General features: G+C 37.0%; 1 protein-coding gene across 1 annotated transcript in view; it reads left to right on the forward strand.

The window, feature by feature from the left end:
* CNTN1 (contactin 1) overlaps nt 1-17,901 on the forward strand; it is a 271,298-nt gene that overhangs the window by 201,808 nt on the left and 51,589 nt on the right. Inside the window, exons 10-14 of the mRNA XM_076331302.1 lie at nt 166-290; nt 2,261-2,378; nt 4,021-4,171; nt 4,666-4,793; nt 7,431-7,606. Coding sequence (XP_076187417.1) covers nt 166-290; nt 2,261-2,378; nt 4,021-4,171; nt 4,666-4,793; nt 7,431-7,606 — 698 coding nt within the window. The remainder of the gene's footprint in view (nt 1-165; nt 291-2,260; nt 2,379-4,020; nt 4,172-4,665; nt 4,794-7,430; nt 7,607-17,901) is intronic.

Here is a 17,901-nt window from a genome sequence, read left to right on the forward strand (position 1 = left end):
CATCTTCACTTCATTCTTTCTTGTGCTGGTGTGTGGCTGAGCTATCATCATTACTTTGTGTGGCCTCTGAAGTATCATGGAAAAAGCAGTGGAATTAATAGATTGTAATGCTAATTAAATATGTATCTGCTATATTTACAAGGCATCACGGTTTTTATTCTTCAGCCTCTCCTGAGTGGGTAGAACATATCAATGACACAGAGAAGGATATAGGCAGTGACCTATACTGGCCTTGTGTAGCTACAGGCAAGCCTATTCCAACAATTAGATGGTTGAAGAATGGTGCCTCGGTAAGTATGTTGCCATAGTTAACACAGGATTGATTGGTTAGCTGATGGAAATGATTTTTTGAAGCATGCATTATTAGAAGGTTAAGAGAAAATTAATTATAATGATACAAATATTTGCTGATTCCACTTGCATTAGGGATTAAAATCTATTTTTTTAAAGTTTTATCTCAATCTTCAGTTTTGAAATGCATTTCTTCAGGCTATTTAATATTCAGCTCTGAATTATGAACTTGCCTTTTTACCACGTTTGAGAGGTGGATATCCCTTTTTCTCCAGGCCTTTATAAGTAAATTCTATGTTCTTCTCCCTGGATGAAAAATGTCTATCAGCTTCTCTCTAAAAATAATCCTTTTTACCACATTAAACATGAGTGTGTCTAAAAATGTAAGAAAAAATGGAGTCAGTAGAGACAAGAGAAGAAAGAAGAATTTTTAAATGATCAGTGGTGTTCCTATATCATGTACGTTTTCGTATTTTTTCTAGCAACAGAACATTGCAAAATCCCATTATTCTAGGTGATGTGAAGTTTAAATGAGTACCATTTGATAATTTAAGTTTATTGCATGGGATATTTTGTTTAAACGAAGTAGATTTTCTGTCCAGGCATTTCAACAACATATTAAATATCCATTGCTTATACTGGATGATGAGCCATTAAAGAACAAAGAGAATACAAGAGGGCACAATGTAACGCTGCATCTGTTGAGCTGTGGTGACACTGATCTTGGCAGCAAACAAAAAAAGACAATGAGGCAGCGTTGTTTTGGCTGCGTATCTTAAGAAAAATGTCGGAGGTTGGAGGGCTAACAGGGATAACACCATCTGCCATATGGAGATGGCTTACACCAGAAAAAACAATGCTGTTTTCTAGCTTCTGTAGTTATTACAAACAAGTAATTTAGCAAGTTAATTGCTTGCCGGTCCCCACTGAACTTGGCTTTCGCTGACAAAATCTGCATACTGGATTGCAGAAAGTGGTGTGTAATTCTCCAGTAGTACGCCAGAAGATTATGCTGTGTATTAATATCACGAGATGATTTCCAAATGGAAAATAGCAAAAATATTTAAATTGCCTTGAGAATATAGCTTGTTTCTAAATCAGATAATTTTTTAATTAGGTATTTCACTTAGCACAAAACAAAGATTTCTTGTAGAAAATCTGATTCAAATGTTTTTCAGTAAAACAGTACAGGAAATATGATTCCTTTAATCTATTCTTTTTTCAGATAAATAGTATTCTTTTAATCTTCCACTACTCCGTGCACTCCAGTCGACTCACATACAAAGTTTAAAGCTTTTCAGCTTCATTTTCGCAAGAAAACAGAACTTACTAACATGATCTTTCAAAAACCGACTGACATCTATTTGTAATTTACAAAATATCTCACCACACCGTGCATTTTTATACACACTTTTTTAGAAATAGATCAATTACTTCATTTTGATTTACTAAATTTTCTTTTTATATTACAACAAAGTAATAAAAAATAGTTTATACTACCTCCCAGAAGAATCTTCTGAAAAACTACCTCATTGGGACTTGCTTTGACCCTTTACTGTTGTAAAACAATGTGCATACAATATAACATACTGAACACTGAGCATGGCGAAACAAAGCTTATGTGCATAAAATGAACTTAATTTCTTGTTTCTTATTTCTGAATCAGTAGTGTTTGCATTGGTATGGTAACAGTGGACTGAAGAATAGATGTGTCTAGTGCTGCTCAGCTATGAATTTTCCAGAAAAGTATCAATCGACACTGAATCTTTCTTTAAAAAAAGGTGAACACATTGTCACAAAGACTGAAATGTAACATGGATAAAATAAAATCTCATCGGTGCCTGAATGTTGTGTGAGGGACTCTCTTCTGAACACCGTCACTAAAAAAAAAATGAAGAAATGTGGATGGGTTCTTCAGCATATGTAGTCTATATGAATATCTTGTTGTTTTATTGATTCTGTGTTTTAGTTCCGGAAAGGTGAACTAAGAATGCAAAGTCTGAGCTTTGACGATGCCGGCATGTACCAATGTATAGCAGAAAACACGCATGGAATTATTTATGCAAATGCTGAACTGAAGATTGTGGGTCAGTGGGATTATTTGCTCTATTTACTATTTCAGGTTTAAGTAAGATAGCAGTCGTATTTGCAAGCAATGTTTGGTAACAGATTCTTGTGAGGGTAAAGCTAAGAACCGTCACTGAATCTAGGTGAGGTGGGGTTCATTTGAGCTCCCTAGCTGGGTTTTGGCAATGATTTGAGGAATCAAGTTACTAATTTATGGGGAATGTTTGCTGTGTTATTTCTGATGTTTGCTTGCTGCTGTTACCCCTCAGAGGAACTGGTAGTGCAGAAATTAAATGAAACGCATGGAGTTGCTGACTACCCTCCCAAGCTTGCAAAACTGGTTGAGAAGTGTTTTCTTTTTTGCTCACCTATGCTCACTCCTCTGTGGGGCAAAATCTGCTTATTTAGAAACCATGCTGTCAGTCACCAGGCCTTTGAAGCTCTTCCTCTTCACTCTCCCCTTTGCTTTTGCCTTCTACAACCCATTCAGATCAGCTGCAAAGTTTGTGTGCAATATAGCTGTCCCGTTTCATGGCTGGATATAGATATTAATCCTTTGTGTTTTCCTACGGAGCACCCTGTTGAAAGTTTGCCTTTCAGATCCAGAGTGCTCAGGCTTAAAACAATTTCTGACATTTTTACTAATGTCATTAGAGCAGGCATACTGGCTGTATGACATGGCTTTCCTAGGAGATTTCCCTGCAGTAGTTATCCTGGGTTCTTTCCCTCTCACACTTGCCTTCAGACTTTCCCAAGAGCTAAACTATTCTTGACTTCCCCAACCTATTGCACAACAATACTTCGTCCTTCACTGTTCTTCCATTACTATGTACTCACTGCCAGCCTGGATTACCCAGAAACAAGCACTTTTTGCATGCACATTTTCAAAATTCAGTGTTGGTAAGATGTGGATGTTTATCAGAGTTTTTCTCTGTACTGCTGTAAGTAACTAACAGCCCTATTCCCTCAAGCTGTGCACACACTTGCTGGCATGATTAACAATGATGGTGCGCCGAGATGCAAAATAATTAAAAGCATTTTTTCTTTTATTTGGTTACAAATAAAGAGAAAATTAGTAAGCAAAGGTCTGACCTCAGATACATAAGCGTGGTGCTTGCTACAGTCATGTCTCATTACTCTTGTACATCTGAGAGTGCACCTAAGGCCAGTCAGCCAAACAGAAAACTACAATGAGGAAGAAGGGCACAACCTTAAAGTTGCTAGAGGGGGGTTAAAACCACTGAAAAGTAAACCAAACTATTATTTGAAAGTATGATCGAGTGAGCAACTATTTGCAGAAGTTGGGCTCTAGGAATCTAAATTTTATTAGGACTGATCAAAAGGCCTTTGAAAGGGAGGAACTTTCTATTGATTTCCAGGGCCTTTGATCTTGTCAGATTAAAAGATGGAGGTTCAGAAATCAACAGAAAGAAACCTCTGGTGTAACACAGCATAGAACTACATAATGATTTTTTCTGTTTCTTTTAGGTTGCCATCTACTTCTTACCACATCTCTGTATCATTAATATTTTTCTCACTGGTCTGAATAATGGACACTTGTATACAAGTCAATAGTTCTGTCATTCACCTTCATGTTGCAAACAAATTGTATTCTGCAGAAAAATCACTAACAGCAGTACTTGTGTTAATTTTTGCTTTCAGCTTCACCTCCTACTTTCGAACTGAACCCTATGAAGAAGAAAATCCTAGCAGCTAAAGGGGGCCGTGTAATCATTGAATGCAAGCCTAAAGCTGCTCCTAAGCCAAAATTCTCATGGAGCAAAGGAACAGAATTGCTTGTAAATGGGAGCCGGTTAGTATTGACTGTTAGTGGACACCGTGAATCTTAAAAATTCTGCCTTATGTTTCTATTTATCCTGTAGGCTAGTTCTCACTTTTGCAGATTTCAGGGGCAGGAGAATGTGTAATTTCAGGAAAATGATATGCCAAAATGTTACTAGCAGTGTGGCTCCAAATAGCTAGCAGGGTATCCAACTTTAACCAGTCTGTTTGGTGCTGTTCACATTTCAGAATTGAATTGGATAACAAAACTGTAAGAAAAATATTTGGATGACTACAAATTAATAAAAGTACACTCTCTTGCTCCAGCAATGTGAGGCATCTAATCATGCCACAGTCTATGTAAATATTTTTTACTATAGGAGTGTTTAGAAGTGCGGTAGTTAGATGTGATCTTCCAAGAGATGTTTGTGGTTTGTCCTTTCACTTACTACAGTTCTACTGAAAATATTGCTTTCTAATATAAAAACCTAATTTCTCTTGATGTATTTTTTGCACTTTCAATAGCATACGTATCTGGGATGATGGGAGCCTGGAAATTATCAATATCACAAAGCTGGATGAAGGTCGCTACACCTGTTTTGCAGAAAATAACCGAGGAAAAGCTAATAGCACTGGTGTTCTAGAAATGACAGGTAAACCTCTGAATTGCATTAGTTTGTTTCAGGTAGAATCCCTTAATTCAAAATCACTAATTTTTGTTCCAGCATTGCACTACTTTTGCAAGCCATTTTATATCTTTTCTTTCTAATTTAATTGCTCATTAAACTATTAATTGATGCTTTTAAAGCATATTGCTCAGTAGAAACCGGGTATGTTTGCACCAGTTCTGAGACTGTATCTCAATTTTCAGGGGTGATTTTTCCATAGGAGATTATTAAAACTGATCCATTAAATTGACACATTTTAACGCATTCATTCAGTTTGGTAGCTTAGCACTCAGGCTAAGGTGTGATTCTGGGGCCATGACTCAGAGAAAAGGGACTCTTACTGACCTTCATTAGTTTTTCTTTTCTTTTTTTTTTGGTAGGGTAAGCGAGTTTGAGAGAGCATTGCACTTAAAGAAACACACATTAAATTTGTGAGATAGGGGCATATAGCCATATGGTTGCACTACTAAATTCACTTCCTTTTTGGGTATTAGTATTTACTGATTAAGTACTGATATCCTTAATTGTGTATTTTAAATCCAATGTCAAATAAATAAATAGCTGTAGAATACAGATAGGAAAGATGACATTCATGAACAGCTATGTCTATCAAGTATCACTGACAGTAGAAGAGTCATTTTTCAAATACATTTTTTAATGTCTGTTGCAGAAATCATGCTGGATGTGACAGCTTAATGCCACAATATTGATGTACTAATGTAAGAATTAACCTGTATCATCAGATAATATGGAAACATTTTTCTGGCTGATTTATACCAAATTTATTGTACCAAATGAATTGTAAGACTTTTTTTTTTGATTAATCAGATTTGTTTAATGTTTGCAGTTACTTTTTATCATCTTCTGCAGTTTTATATGTCTTAATATTACCCTTAGGCATTTCATTATTTTGAAAGGTTATGTAAATAAATATCCAGCCCCTTGATAATTATAGCATACTTTCTAAAATCAGGAATAACATTTGCATACTAAATTCACACAGTGAAACACTTAAAGCATATGTTTATAAAACTTATAAACTGGGTATAAAGAATGTTAAAATTTTGGAGAATTCTGCTCTGATTCGTCTAAAAAGAAAAACCAAAAGACTAACACATCTCCCTTGCATCACAGCGGAAACAGAAGGGTCAGATGACATATTTCAAAGTTATTTTCACATTGTGGACAATGATGAGGGTTGACGAAGAATGCTTTGAAAAATGTATTCCCAAGCATGTTGTGTGGTCCATAAAACTTCTCAGACATTGCTCATGACTACAGAAAATTAAAAAGTTAATTCTGAAGCTGACAGGCACTGCAAAGTCTGATGGTTTTTCCCACACGCTGTTTGTTCACTGCCACTGGACCACTCTTTCAGCAACTTCTTAGAGTGGTAGAGTACTTTACGTAAACATTTAGAAAATCACTGATGGTAGAACCAAATGCTGAACGTACAGGCACAACGCTAGAATGGAGCAGGTATCCTAAGCATGTGTCTATAGCTAGGACTTTAGAGATCAGATGTTAACAGGTTGCGCCAATGCCCTCTGAGATACTCCATTCTGCAAAAGCCAGTAGTTGTGCCATCCTCATCATCTCAGTATTACGCAGGTTTTAGATTACTAGAGCAGGATCTGGGGAAAGGTTTCTCACCAAGGCAAATGGACAAGAAATGTTGGCTTTATTGAGGATGTTTTGCTGTTCTGTGTATGGTGGGGTGTAGTGTGCTCCTTGGAGCATGCTCAAACCTACGTCTTACCTAGTAGAAATAGTTCTTTTCTTATGGCTATTGTCTTCCAGGTTTTGGTACCCTACTCCCACTGTCATATTGGTGGGAGAGACATTATATGTCATGGCATGAGGAAGATATTCTGTGGCTTTTTGTTTTATGGTAATATTTGAAAGAAAAGAAACAGGTCTCAGTGATCCAGTGAGTCCCTTCCAGAACAGTGTTGCTATTTTGCCATATGAGTTTGATGCATGTACCAAGATCTCTAGCAAGTATCATGAAATCTCTGCCTTTTTTTGTTTCTGTAATAATAACAGGCATTTCTGGGGGATATACAGCTTTCTTCCTTTTGTTGTATTTTTTTCTCTTCCTTTCCACATGTAACTATTTGCATAGTTTGTTATGCATCCATTATATTGTTTCTCAGTAGATAAATTAAGATCTCAGTCCCTGCAAAGCTCTAATGGAAATCTGACTCAGCCTGACAACTGAGTAGAACTTTCCATTCATTAAAGAGACAGGTTTTAAAACATAAGAAATATTGTAATTAAAACAAGAAATGCAACACAAGTCACGTAAGATTCATCATCTGTCTTCTTTCTACCTGAGATATAGTCAATGAATAAAAAAAGCTTTACATAGTCAGTAACGTGATTCAGAGACTGAAACAGCCATTTTCAAAGGACAGCTAAATAGAAGTTAGGCATTTCAGTTGTAAAAGGTTTCCTTTGTTCTCTTTAGTTTGGTCCTTTGAAATGTAGCTGCATGAATAACATGTAAACTAGAGTTTGAGGGAGCGGTTTAATGTATAATCAAACAGTTATGGAGCTGAGCTTACATTCAGATAAACATTTATTTATTGGAATTTTCCATGTTTGCTGTTAACTTCACAGAAGCTACAAGGATTACTTTAGCTCCGTTGAATGTTGATGTCACCGTTGGAGAGAATGCTACCATGCAATGCATTGCATCCCATGATCCCACATTAGACCTGACATTTATTTGGTCTCTAAATGGCTTTGTAATAGATTTTGAGAAAGAGCACGAACATTATGAAAGGAATGTTATGGTAAGATACTATAGATCCTTATTTAATATGTGAAAGCCTAGTTTTCTTTATTGTGAATAGCTGTCTTTTCTGTTTTACTTTTTCTATTGTGTTGGTTCAGGTCTAGAAAAACGCAGTAGGCTAAGAACATAAAATAAAATTACAGTTTAGACACCTTACAGACATGTAGACACTTGCAGGTAGATACCTGAAATCAGGTATCTAAATTGACATAAGTATTTTGGTACCTCAGTTAAATCCCACTCTGATTAATAGTGAATATAGCTGGTAAGTAGGTAGCTTGACTGTAAACAGAGTGCAAAATATCTCAAAAAAGTGTGCATATGCATTCACTTTTACTTACCCATGTTTTTCTCATCAACATTTCTGGAATTTGGCACAAGTCCGGGCCAGATGGTGGGTAGGAGTCAAACAGTCTGTAAACACTGAGCGAGAAGAGTTTGTGTGAAGGCTAAACAAGTTAATACAAAGACACTCATTTTGGCACATAGAAAGAGGAATCATAGATCTTTCGTGTTTGCATGTATAGTTATCTTTTCAGTCTTCTATCAGGCTTATTCAAAATTAATACCTCGAGTAGAAATCCCTTCTGGTTATGTCTAATCACATGCTAATTTACCTAATACTCAACAACAACCTCGGAGTGGTTGCCCACATGTGTATATATTTATTCTGTTGTTCTGGGTTTAAATGATACAAAAATCCTCGAATTTAGATACCTTTTTTTTGTGCTCCCCAGAGGAACTGCATATGTGGAGAGAAAAGGTTGCTAATGGTGCCTGTAGCGTGCGGGAATGCCAGGGGCCATGTTCAGTTTCAGCTCTGTGTTCAAAATGATGTACCATGTAACAGTGCCTCCTGCAGAGTCTTTCTACTAGGCTGGCAATATTATTTGATTTCCCATGGACCAAGAGATTCTTTTTTCTCTTTCTTTTTCAATGTCTGTTTATCTCCATGTGAGAAGATTTTTCAAGCATAACTATTCTAGTCTGATTTGGAACAAACCAGTCCTTTGAGGAGTCAGAGTTGCCTCAGCCTGCCGAGTTGTAAACGTCCCTAAGAAGTCACTGCTCTCTTTCAGTGAGAGGACAAGTCCTTGTCCAACAAGCCAGTAGAACTATGCTAAGATCAGCTGAAAAACATTGAAACCCAAAGACATTTATTCTGCAATAAACCTCCCGAAAGTCTATGTCCAAACTTAGTAGCAGGGTACTAAGCAGTTTGCAGTGTATTTTGTGTTGCCTCAGGAATTACAAAATACGTAGATCCACACTAGGACACTAGCATCATTCAAAACATTTCCTGCATGTGGCTATCAAGCCACACTTTTGATAGGCTTATATTTACACTTTGGTACTAATCAGTGCATAGGAGTACCTTGAAAAAGCTTGAATCGCCTCCTAATGGCATTAGTTTGTCCTTAGATAAAAGCTGGAATGAGTCTGAGTGTCAGTCAAAATAAGAGCTAAAAGAGTAAAGCCCCATTAAATGTATACCTTATAAAAGAGCAAGTAAACCACTCTGGTTTTGTCAAATTTTATTTAGTTGATTGCTTTTAGTTACCTAACAGAAGTCACACAAAGAAATTGTGTTCCATGAAACAGAAAATCAGGCTGAAAGTGTTGATGAATCAGTGATTTTGGTGTAGAAGGTAGGTAAAAATGCCTTTACCAGAGGACTTTGTAATGCAAGACCATGTAATGCAAGAGAAAGGAACCTGAACTTTCTCCATGTGTTGGTCATATGTTGAACAGAAGTGTTTATATCATTGACATATACTTTTGGGTTTTCCTCTTAATAATGAAAATAGAAGGAAATTGGATTTTTTTTCTTTTAGGGGAAATTAATTCTGAAATGTAATCCCAATTTTAGGGCACTTTTTAGCAAAGCACTTCAAGTGAACAAATCTGGGGCCAAATAAAGGCCTCAGCAAGTATGTAAGGTGTAATTCTCTGTGAAGATTGACTTAATATTTAGGTTCCCAGCCACCTGTTTCATCTTCCAGATAGCCAGTGGTCCTGAATCTCCTGATCCCAAATTCTGATTAACTCCGCAGTATTTTAGACACTTTATTGAAGTGCTTGATTTTAAAAACAAATTAGCCTAGCTTTGCTAGGCTAGCTTGGACTCTGCAGACCATAGAAGATCTGTAGAGAGAGAGAAAGAGGTGGTTCACTTCATGTGGGTGTTGAATCTTGTGCTGGAAGATTTCCTCTTTCAATAGATTATAGAGATGGATACTCCATAGGATGCAGAAGTAGCTGACGAGTGACTAACTCTTAATTCACTTAGACAGTTAAAGTTAAGTAGGTTAGATCCAAACATCAATTAATTTATTTGTCAGTGTGTAACTCCATCTTCCTGAAGGATATTTCTTGGTTTGTTGTGTTCCTTTTGCACTTGACCAATACTGGTAGAAATTATTTTAGCAGGGGCAGCTTCTTGTTTTGCATTCCTAAGCTTTATTTCTGGGCTTTCAAATGCAAAGCAAGTGCAGATAATCTCTGTTCCTCTTCCACGGGCAGCTCAGTCTTCATCACTCGGGACAGAGGGGACAGTAGGATTGCATCTGAAGTCTGGAATTGCGATTTGTAGTTATTCGGTGATTCAGCACGTAATTAATAACAAATACAGAATTTTTAACAAATTCCGCTAATCCAATAAAAGGTTTATATGGGATGTAATTGAAAGGAATATGCATTTTCAGTATTTCTGTTTCATTCATATATTATCGTATTCTTACATTACGGGTTTTTTTCCTTCCTGTGTGAGCAAAGGGATTTTCTGCCTACCGCTTCCATCTCTGGCAGTTCTCAGCTCAAGTCACTGGGTGGCAGGTTTGCTCAGGCTTTCTCGGATGCAAAAGGGTGAGCTGTTGTGCATTTGACAGCAGCAGCCCTGACTGCTGGGCTTTAAGCAGTGGAGTCCCATGCTGCCACCCAACCCTTCACAAACATAAAAGAAAAAAAGATTCCATCATGAATATTAAAATTACTGGATAAGTGATGCATGCTCTCTGTGCTATAATTTCCTGTTGATGAAGGATCCTCATCTGTCTTCCTGATAATACCACTATTAATTTATGTGACAATGCAGATCAACATGCTGAAACTTGATACAGCCACAGTATTTCAGTTCTCAAAATAATACTAATATTGTTGTCACATACACATAATGGAATGCTAATGAAATTCATGTAAATACCTGCATAGGTCTTCTTTCTTTAAATGGAAGCTTTGGTGTCTCCATCATTTGCTGAAGGCAAAACTAATTTGCATTACATTATTACTAAAACTCATTTATCAAAAGAACATTTGTCAGTGCTGTTTTGATTTCCTATGACAGTGATATTTAAAATAAAAAATAAGCATATTAATTGGTTAGCTTTCAAAGAGTCAAATGAAGTCTTTGAAATCTTACTATTAAATTGATTGCTTTTGACTTTATGTATGGTTGTTCCTCTGATTATTTGATTGAGGAACTAAACATTAACACATCCTTTCAAGTCCCATAGAGATACAGCACTTCAAGCAATCTGGAAAACTCTAATGTTCAGTCATTTGTTATTTATGGATCTGCTTTTTGTCATGTATATTTAAAGACTGAAAAGTTTACTTTTAATATGTATTTAAAAATATACACTATCCAAATAAGTATATTCTTTTAAGTTTATTACAAAAAATTCTCTTTAATATGTGAAGGTGTGTAACTATTTTTTTTATACTTTTGAAGCCACATTAGTCCATTTGTATAGACAGTCAGGAAGAAGAACTCCATAATTTAACTGATTCAAGTCAGAAGCTTATACATACGCTTAGGAAGAGTCCAAATGTAGGCTGTAATAGTCTTAGTCACATATAGACATGCATACATTTTAAAATACTTTCCATACCATCGTTATTCCTGTGTTTGCTAGATTGTTTATTAGTTGTCTTAAACAATTCAGTGAACATGAAACCTTGATATTTTTCTCACCATTTTATCTTTAATAATTAAATTAAATTCCATACAAGCATTCAGGAACTTGACCTGCTTGCAAATAACTTTATTTTGTAAGAATTAAAAGAAAGAGGAAGTGGTGATGGAAAAATACAATAAGGCCGGACAATAAATTTTGTCATAGAGACAATTGACTTGTTGCTTGCTCGTGTTTTCTCATATTAGCAGTGAGATTATCAAAAGAACATAAGGAAAAACTGTATTTGGGTACCTGAGACCAAAATGCAGGCCTGTATCACCCTGTCATGTAATATTTGGATCATTTAAAGTACCTTACTGAAGTTCTGTTCTTGGCATCTGGTGTGTTTTTTACTTCCCACAGAAGGTACTATCCTTATTTTTACATCAGATAGCTTCAAGGCTTCATGCTGCTTTGTGATCATAATTTATCAAAAAAAGCATTCCATGGAGCCCCACTCGAGATGTTGAGTTCCCCTCTCCTCTGCAAAAACAAAATAAAGCCAGCAAAAAACAGAATTCCAAAATGGTAGGTGCAAAATTGGAGTGACCAAGACTATTTATAAGAGAAACTTGCAGCTCGTTGCCTTTTTTTTTTTTTTAAGATAAACAATATTTTTTTAAATTGTGAGAATTTTGGAATTCTCTTAGAATTTTTTGCATGTCAGATTCTTGGTTTCTATTGTTTGGTACTTGAGTTTTGTTATGAAATTTACGTCTTGCATTTAAAAAATCTTGCAAAGTAGAAAGCAAACATTCTGTGCCTATTGTAAAAGGAGAAGAATCAAAGATGCATGCCCTCAAACCCTCTGCTGAACTTTTCAGTGATAGGATTAAGATGATTAATGGTTTGAAGCATCTGACGTATGAAGAGAGCCCAAGGGAGCTGGGATTATTTAGCCTCCAGAAGAGAAAGCTCAGGAGGATCTTGTCAACATGTATAAGTACCTGGTGAGAGGGAACCAAGGAAGACGGAGCCAGACTTTAGCACCCAGGGAGTGGACAAGAGGTGATGGGCAGCAGCTGAAAAACAGGAAATTCCAGTTAAACCTAAGGAGAACTTTTTCATTGTGAAGGTGGTCAGACATTGGAACAGGTTACCTGGAGAGGCTATGGAGTCTTCATCCATTAAGTTATTCAAAATATTTGGACTGAAGAAGGCCCTGAGCAACCTGTTCCAGTCGACCCTGCTTTGAGCAGGGAGGCTGGACAAAACACATCCAGAGATCCCTTCTGACTTCAACTATTGTGTGATTCTGTGGTGGTTTAATATAGTTGTGTTAAAAAACATTGTTAAATGAAGTGTATCAAAGACGGTATTGAGTGTTGAAAGCAGATGGCAGCAGTATTTTGCTCAGCCAATACATTTATATGCTGGTGCACAGTTTGTGTAATGGGATATCAGCACCTTTCACCACAAGCAGAAGCTCCGGTGTTTGAAATAAGGAGTTAAGGCATTGGACCAAAGCTTGGTACCAGCAAGAATGAGGTCATTTTAGAAAGTGTATCATGGAACTTTATGCTTTGTTCTTTCTAATTTCCATCAAAATAGGAATTTTAACACTGAGAATTGGCATATAATTTCATTTTAACATTTAGGAATTATTCACCTTACCGTCAGCTTTAATGATGGAATTTTTTTACAGAATTGGTAGGGAATCTTTCCCGGGGAGTTCACAGGACAAGAAAGGTGTCTTTACTGATGCTGGACATTGCATAGCATTGCACCCAGCTAAAAAGCTCTCACAGAATGAGGAGCATTGTTCAAGACGGTGCTGACACACCTCAGTGTCATGACTGCTACTGAGCAGGAATTAAGACCTGCTGAATCCAGAGTGTGTTTTCCAGTGTTCATAGGTTCAGGGATGTGGCACAAAGGCAACCAAACATGTTCAGCACAGAACTTGCAGGGCTTGTAGCTCAGGCTCTATTCAGCTTTGAAGTTGCTTCTGAATCCAAGCTGTCTGTGTATAACTTGTTCTGGTGTCCCTGCAACCATCATGCAGTTAACCTTCAATAGTGTGGACTTCACTGTAGTCTCAAAAGCTTTTTTTTCCTTATGCAAATACTATTCATCTTACTTTACACCTCTCAAAAGTACAGGAAGCTTTGCAGTCTTCTAGGACCACATTCATAATATTCTGGAGATGCATGGCCATACAGTTACTTTACATTAAAGTAAATCACACATGGAAAAGCCTGTTTCTTCACTCTGACTGTAAAAGGTGATTAGTTCAGATACCAAAATCCACACTACAGACGTCTAAAATAGGTGAGATGAATTCTAGATTGGAGACAGCATTTCCCAAAAAGGAAAGTTCTCTAAAACAGCTGGTTTTGTAAACCACAGAGAATAAGTTGGACTATAAAAATCCTATGTAGAGGAGTATAGCTTAATACCTGCTTGGTTTTTGTAAATTATTATAATTTGCAGTTCCTTGGCTGGACATGGTAGACGAAGGTGTTTTACTGCATATTCCTGCTTCAACATATTACTGAGTAGACACTTAGTTTTATTGTATAAATCTCTCCTTGCACATTCCACAGTTTTCTGCAGCAGAAAAGATACAAAGATTTTAATTTTAATTTTTCTTCACTGCTTCCCCTGGTAATCCTCCTTGCAGAGTGTGGAGTCTAGCTACACCGATGTGACAGGAAATCAGTAGAAACTTCAGGAGGAGAACTGAAGAATTAGAGAAGAATATTTAGATAGGAATCCTCAGTTACCCACTGAAGAGGAAGAAGAGGCTGTGTATGGATTGGAACAAAACCTGGGAGACAGCGTCGTAGTGAGCTCATTCAGTCCGGTTTGTTGAATATATTGAGGGGGCAGGTGGTTATTCATGAAGCATGGCCAACCAAATCAGCTGAGCTACTGCTTTTTCTGAAAAAGAGTCGCAGGACTCTCCAAGGGCACTGTCTCAATATATTGCTTTCAGTGCCTTGATGTATTAGGGAGACGCTTTAAACATGAGCGAGTTGGGAGTCACATATTTTGGCTAGGTTTGGGGTAAAATTTACAGGCTAAGGCCTAATAGTAACGTAGTGAGCATGGAATGAGATGGATGGAGTCAGTGGTTAAGAGCAAGGAGGGGAAGGAAAGCAGAAGACATAGTGGTGAGGGTGAAGCCAACGAGCAGTTAGCTCTGACAGAAGCCTCTGAGGAAACCTATTATTAATCCACAGTGCTATTTCCAGCACAAAGAAATGTAGTCTGTTTAGAGGATCAAGATATGCCAACTTCTGTGCTAGAATTAAAAAAATACACTGCAAAATCAGTTGACTGTAACTTTATGTGCTTGTGAGACTTCACAAACTACCAAAATCCACGTACCATCCCTAGTTAGGTAGCAAGAGCTGAGAAAGCCAGGTGTGAGCACTACTCAGAGAAATGTAGTTTGTAGTGTATTGTGATTTTTCGTCATCAGCTGTAAAGTTGTGAGCCATGAGTATAAGTGAACAAGTACCTAGGCTTTTTCTGCTGCTGGAAATGAAATAACAGGGCATATTACCACAGGGATGCTGGTACAAAGCATAGTGTCCTCAGGCATTCTCAGCGGTATGCTGAATGGGGAAGAATAATATATTTGTTGGAAATATTTCCCAGTCCACATTTCAGGGGTAGAATTAGCACTGTACTTCCTTTACATATAAATATAGTTCATTGAAGGAAGAGATTCTTCAGTGGGAATGACTCTGTCATCATTATCCTGCTGGGTTTTTTATTTGCCCGTAACTTTCATGCCAGCCATGGCTTATAAAACAAAGTGAGATAAGCTCTCCTGTGAATAGGATTGAGACAATAGAGCTGTACTGGTGGTGGTGTCCCCATGTCATCTCTGATCTCAATATCAGGAAAACAGCTATAATCACATTTACATTAACATTCATCAACAGCTGTTGGATTACCTGTTCTACTTGTATCTACCACATAGCAGATCTACTGGCAGGAACAAAACAGTTCACGTGAACTCACTTAGAGTTAATAATTTTAGGTACAGGTAATAGAAAAAGATGTTTCAAATTATTGCTAGCTTTGGAAAAGCTGATCTCATCACCAAGAATCCTCTCTCTTCCACATTTCTTCTTATCGATTCTCTTACCATTTTACCTCCACTGTGTATTAAACACCTCTGAAGCTCAGATGTCTAGTTTTTGAACCTGAATTAAAAAAAAAAAGACTTGTCTCTGCTTACCAGGTTCTTCTATTTCTGCCAAGTTAGTTTTATTATTACAAAGGGCTTGTTAGCTTCATACTAACATAAGTTCCTTTATTGTCTCTGAGGTCCCAACAGAGGTGGATACTGCTTTCAGTCAAAAGACTAGATTCCTGTAAATGATTTTTGATCACACAGGGGCACATTCTGATGGCTTTCAGTAATTTAGTGCACTGGCAAAGGTGATAGTCAAAAGAGAACAGTGAATTTCAGAAATAGGTCATACAATGCTATTTTTGACATCACTATTAAGGCATAAATAAACGGCTCATACGATGAAAGTCTTTGCTTGAAACTTGGTAAATAACTGAGTGGTGAACCACAGATACCCTTGGAACATCCCTGAGCACTGCTATCACTATTTCCAGTCTGTGATTCAGTTTTCTCTGAGTTAAGGAAGGCATTTTTAAACTTAGCCAAGCTGAGGTTTTTGAATGAAAACATACAGTGCACTCATATCTAATTTGTGGACTGAATTTGCTGATGCCCATGCTCTTTATTTGCTTTGTAAGCTTTTCTTTTACCACCAAGAACTTAGGCTTCTTCTGAGGTATGGAAAGCCTCATCACCCACTGCATAAAACCTTGCTCCAGGAGACCTTCTGAATCAACAAGATACAATATGATATCTATGGGTTGTTGATTTTTAAATTGTTACTTTTTCCCATCTGTTTTTCATCATTTAGATTTTAAGACCAAGTTCCCATACGGGAGATTAATGTTAGAGCAAGTATATGGGCATATCATTAATAAATACAATAAAGTATTTTAATTAAAGTGCTAACATGGGAATTAATGAGTGCTAAGACTATTAAGAATTTGTAATCATTTTTTATTGAAGTAATAATATGATTATGAGAATTCTAAGTTTATGCAGTTTTTCTAAACCTTATTGCTTTGCCCAACCTTTGCTTATGTTTATTTGCAGATCAAAGTGCAAGCAATGATCAGAGATTCACAGGCAGTGTGGTTCTTTCTAGGATGACATTTAGTGTTAATAAACTGAAGGTTTGTACACAGCACTCAAATAGAGAACTGTTTGTCCCTTTTATTAAAACCAAAACCAGTAAGAACAAAATGAAAAAAAAACAGGAACTAAAAACTCAAGGAGTTTGAATGTCTGCATGTTGTAATTTTTTGGAAGGCAGAGGAGCAAGTAGCCACCCTCTCTGCTCCCATAGAAGTACTGACACTCCCACTGATTTTTCTTCCTGAAAGCCGTTGACAGCGTTGCTTAGCCCACTGTAGACAAAAAAGGCTTACATGTGGTTAGTCAGGCTGCCAGCCAGTGTTCGCTTATGCAGTAATGCCCACAGATTTTCAAAGGATGCTGTCCTCGAAGGCAGTCCCCCTGGAGTTCTCATGAATAAACTGGGGGGGGGCACCTGCACAGAAATGCCACTGTCCCAGACTCACCTCATCTCTGTATCCTGCATGCACTTTGGCAAATTAAATTAAAAGCCTTGTCATATTAGTCTTGAGTGAAAAGTGTGAAAATATATATACACACACACACATACATGGACATAGTTTAATAATAACTAAAAGAGAAATGGTCAGAAATATATCAAGAACCTTGGATTGTTCACTGATCCAACTAATCTGTTTGACCATTGCTAACAGCACTTGTGACACTCAAAAATTGAAAAGCTACAGTATAACCTGCATTTCTCTCTGACCTTATGAGGCAATCAGCTGAAGTATTGCTAGCCAGGATTAAGCAGTTTCTTTCATGTGTGCTTGAGTCTCCTTTTATCCAACCACCGGTTTACCTCAGTAATTTCTTGAAGATGTGAATTCTTATGCTGGACCAAGAAAATTGGTGTTAACAGATTTCAGTTTGTGCTGAAATTTTATGCCAGCAGAATTTGAAGCTGGCATCCAAAATCATCGCTGGAGTTTGGAAAGGAAAAGGATAGTTTTATCTGGCTATTTTAATCTCCCCTAAATATAGACTCTAAACTGGCATTCTAGTTTCAGAACATTTGGAAAGGATTTAACCTTACTTTTTTCCCCCCTCCTTTTCAACCAGGAAACATAAACTGGATGACATAGATTTATTTCATTTCTTCAGAATGTCTAAATGCAGAGACGCTAATGACAGCCCATAATATTTGAGATT

The sequence above is a fragment of the Aptenodytes patagonicus genome, chromosome 1 (assembly GCF_965638725.1).
Source record: "Aptenodytes patagonicus chromosome 1, bAptPat1.pri.cur, whole genome shotgun sequence".
Classification (NCBI taxonomy): domain Eukaryota; kingdom Metazoa; phylum Chordata; class Aves; order Sphenisciformes; family Spheniscidae; genus Aptenodytes; species Aptenodytes patagonicus.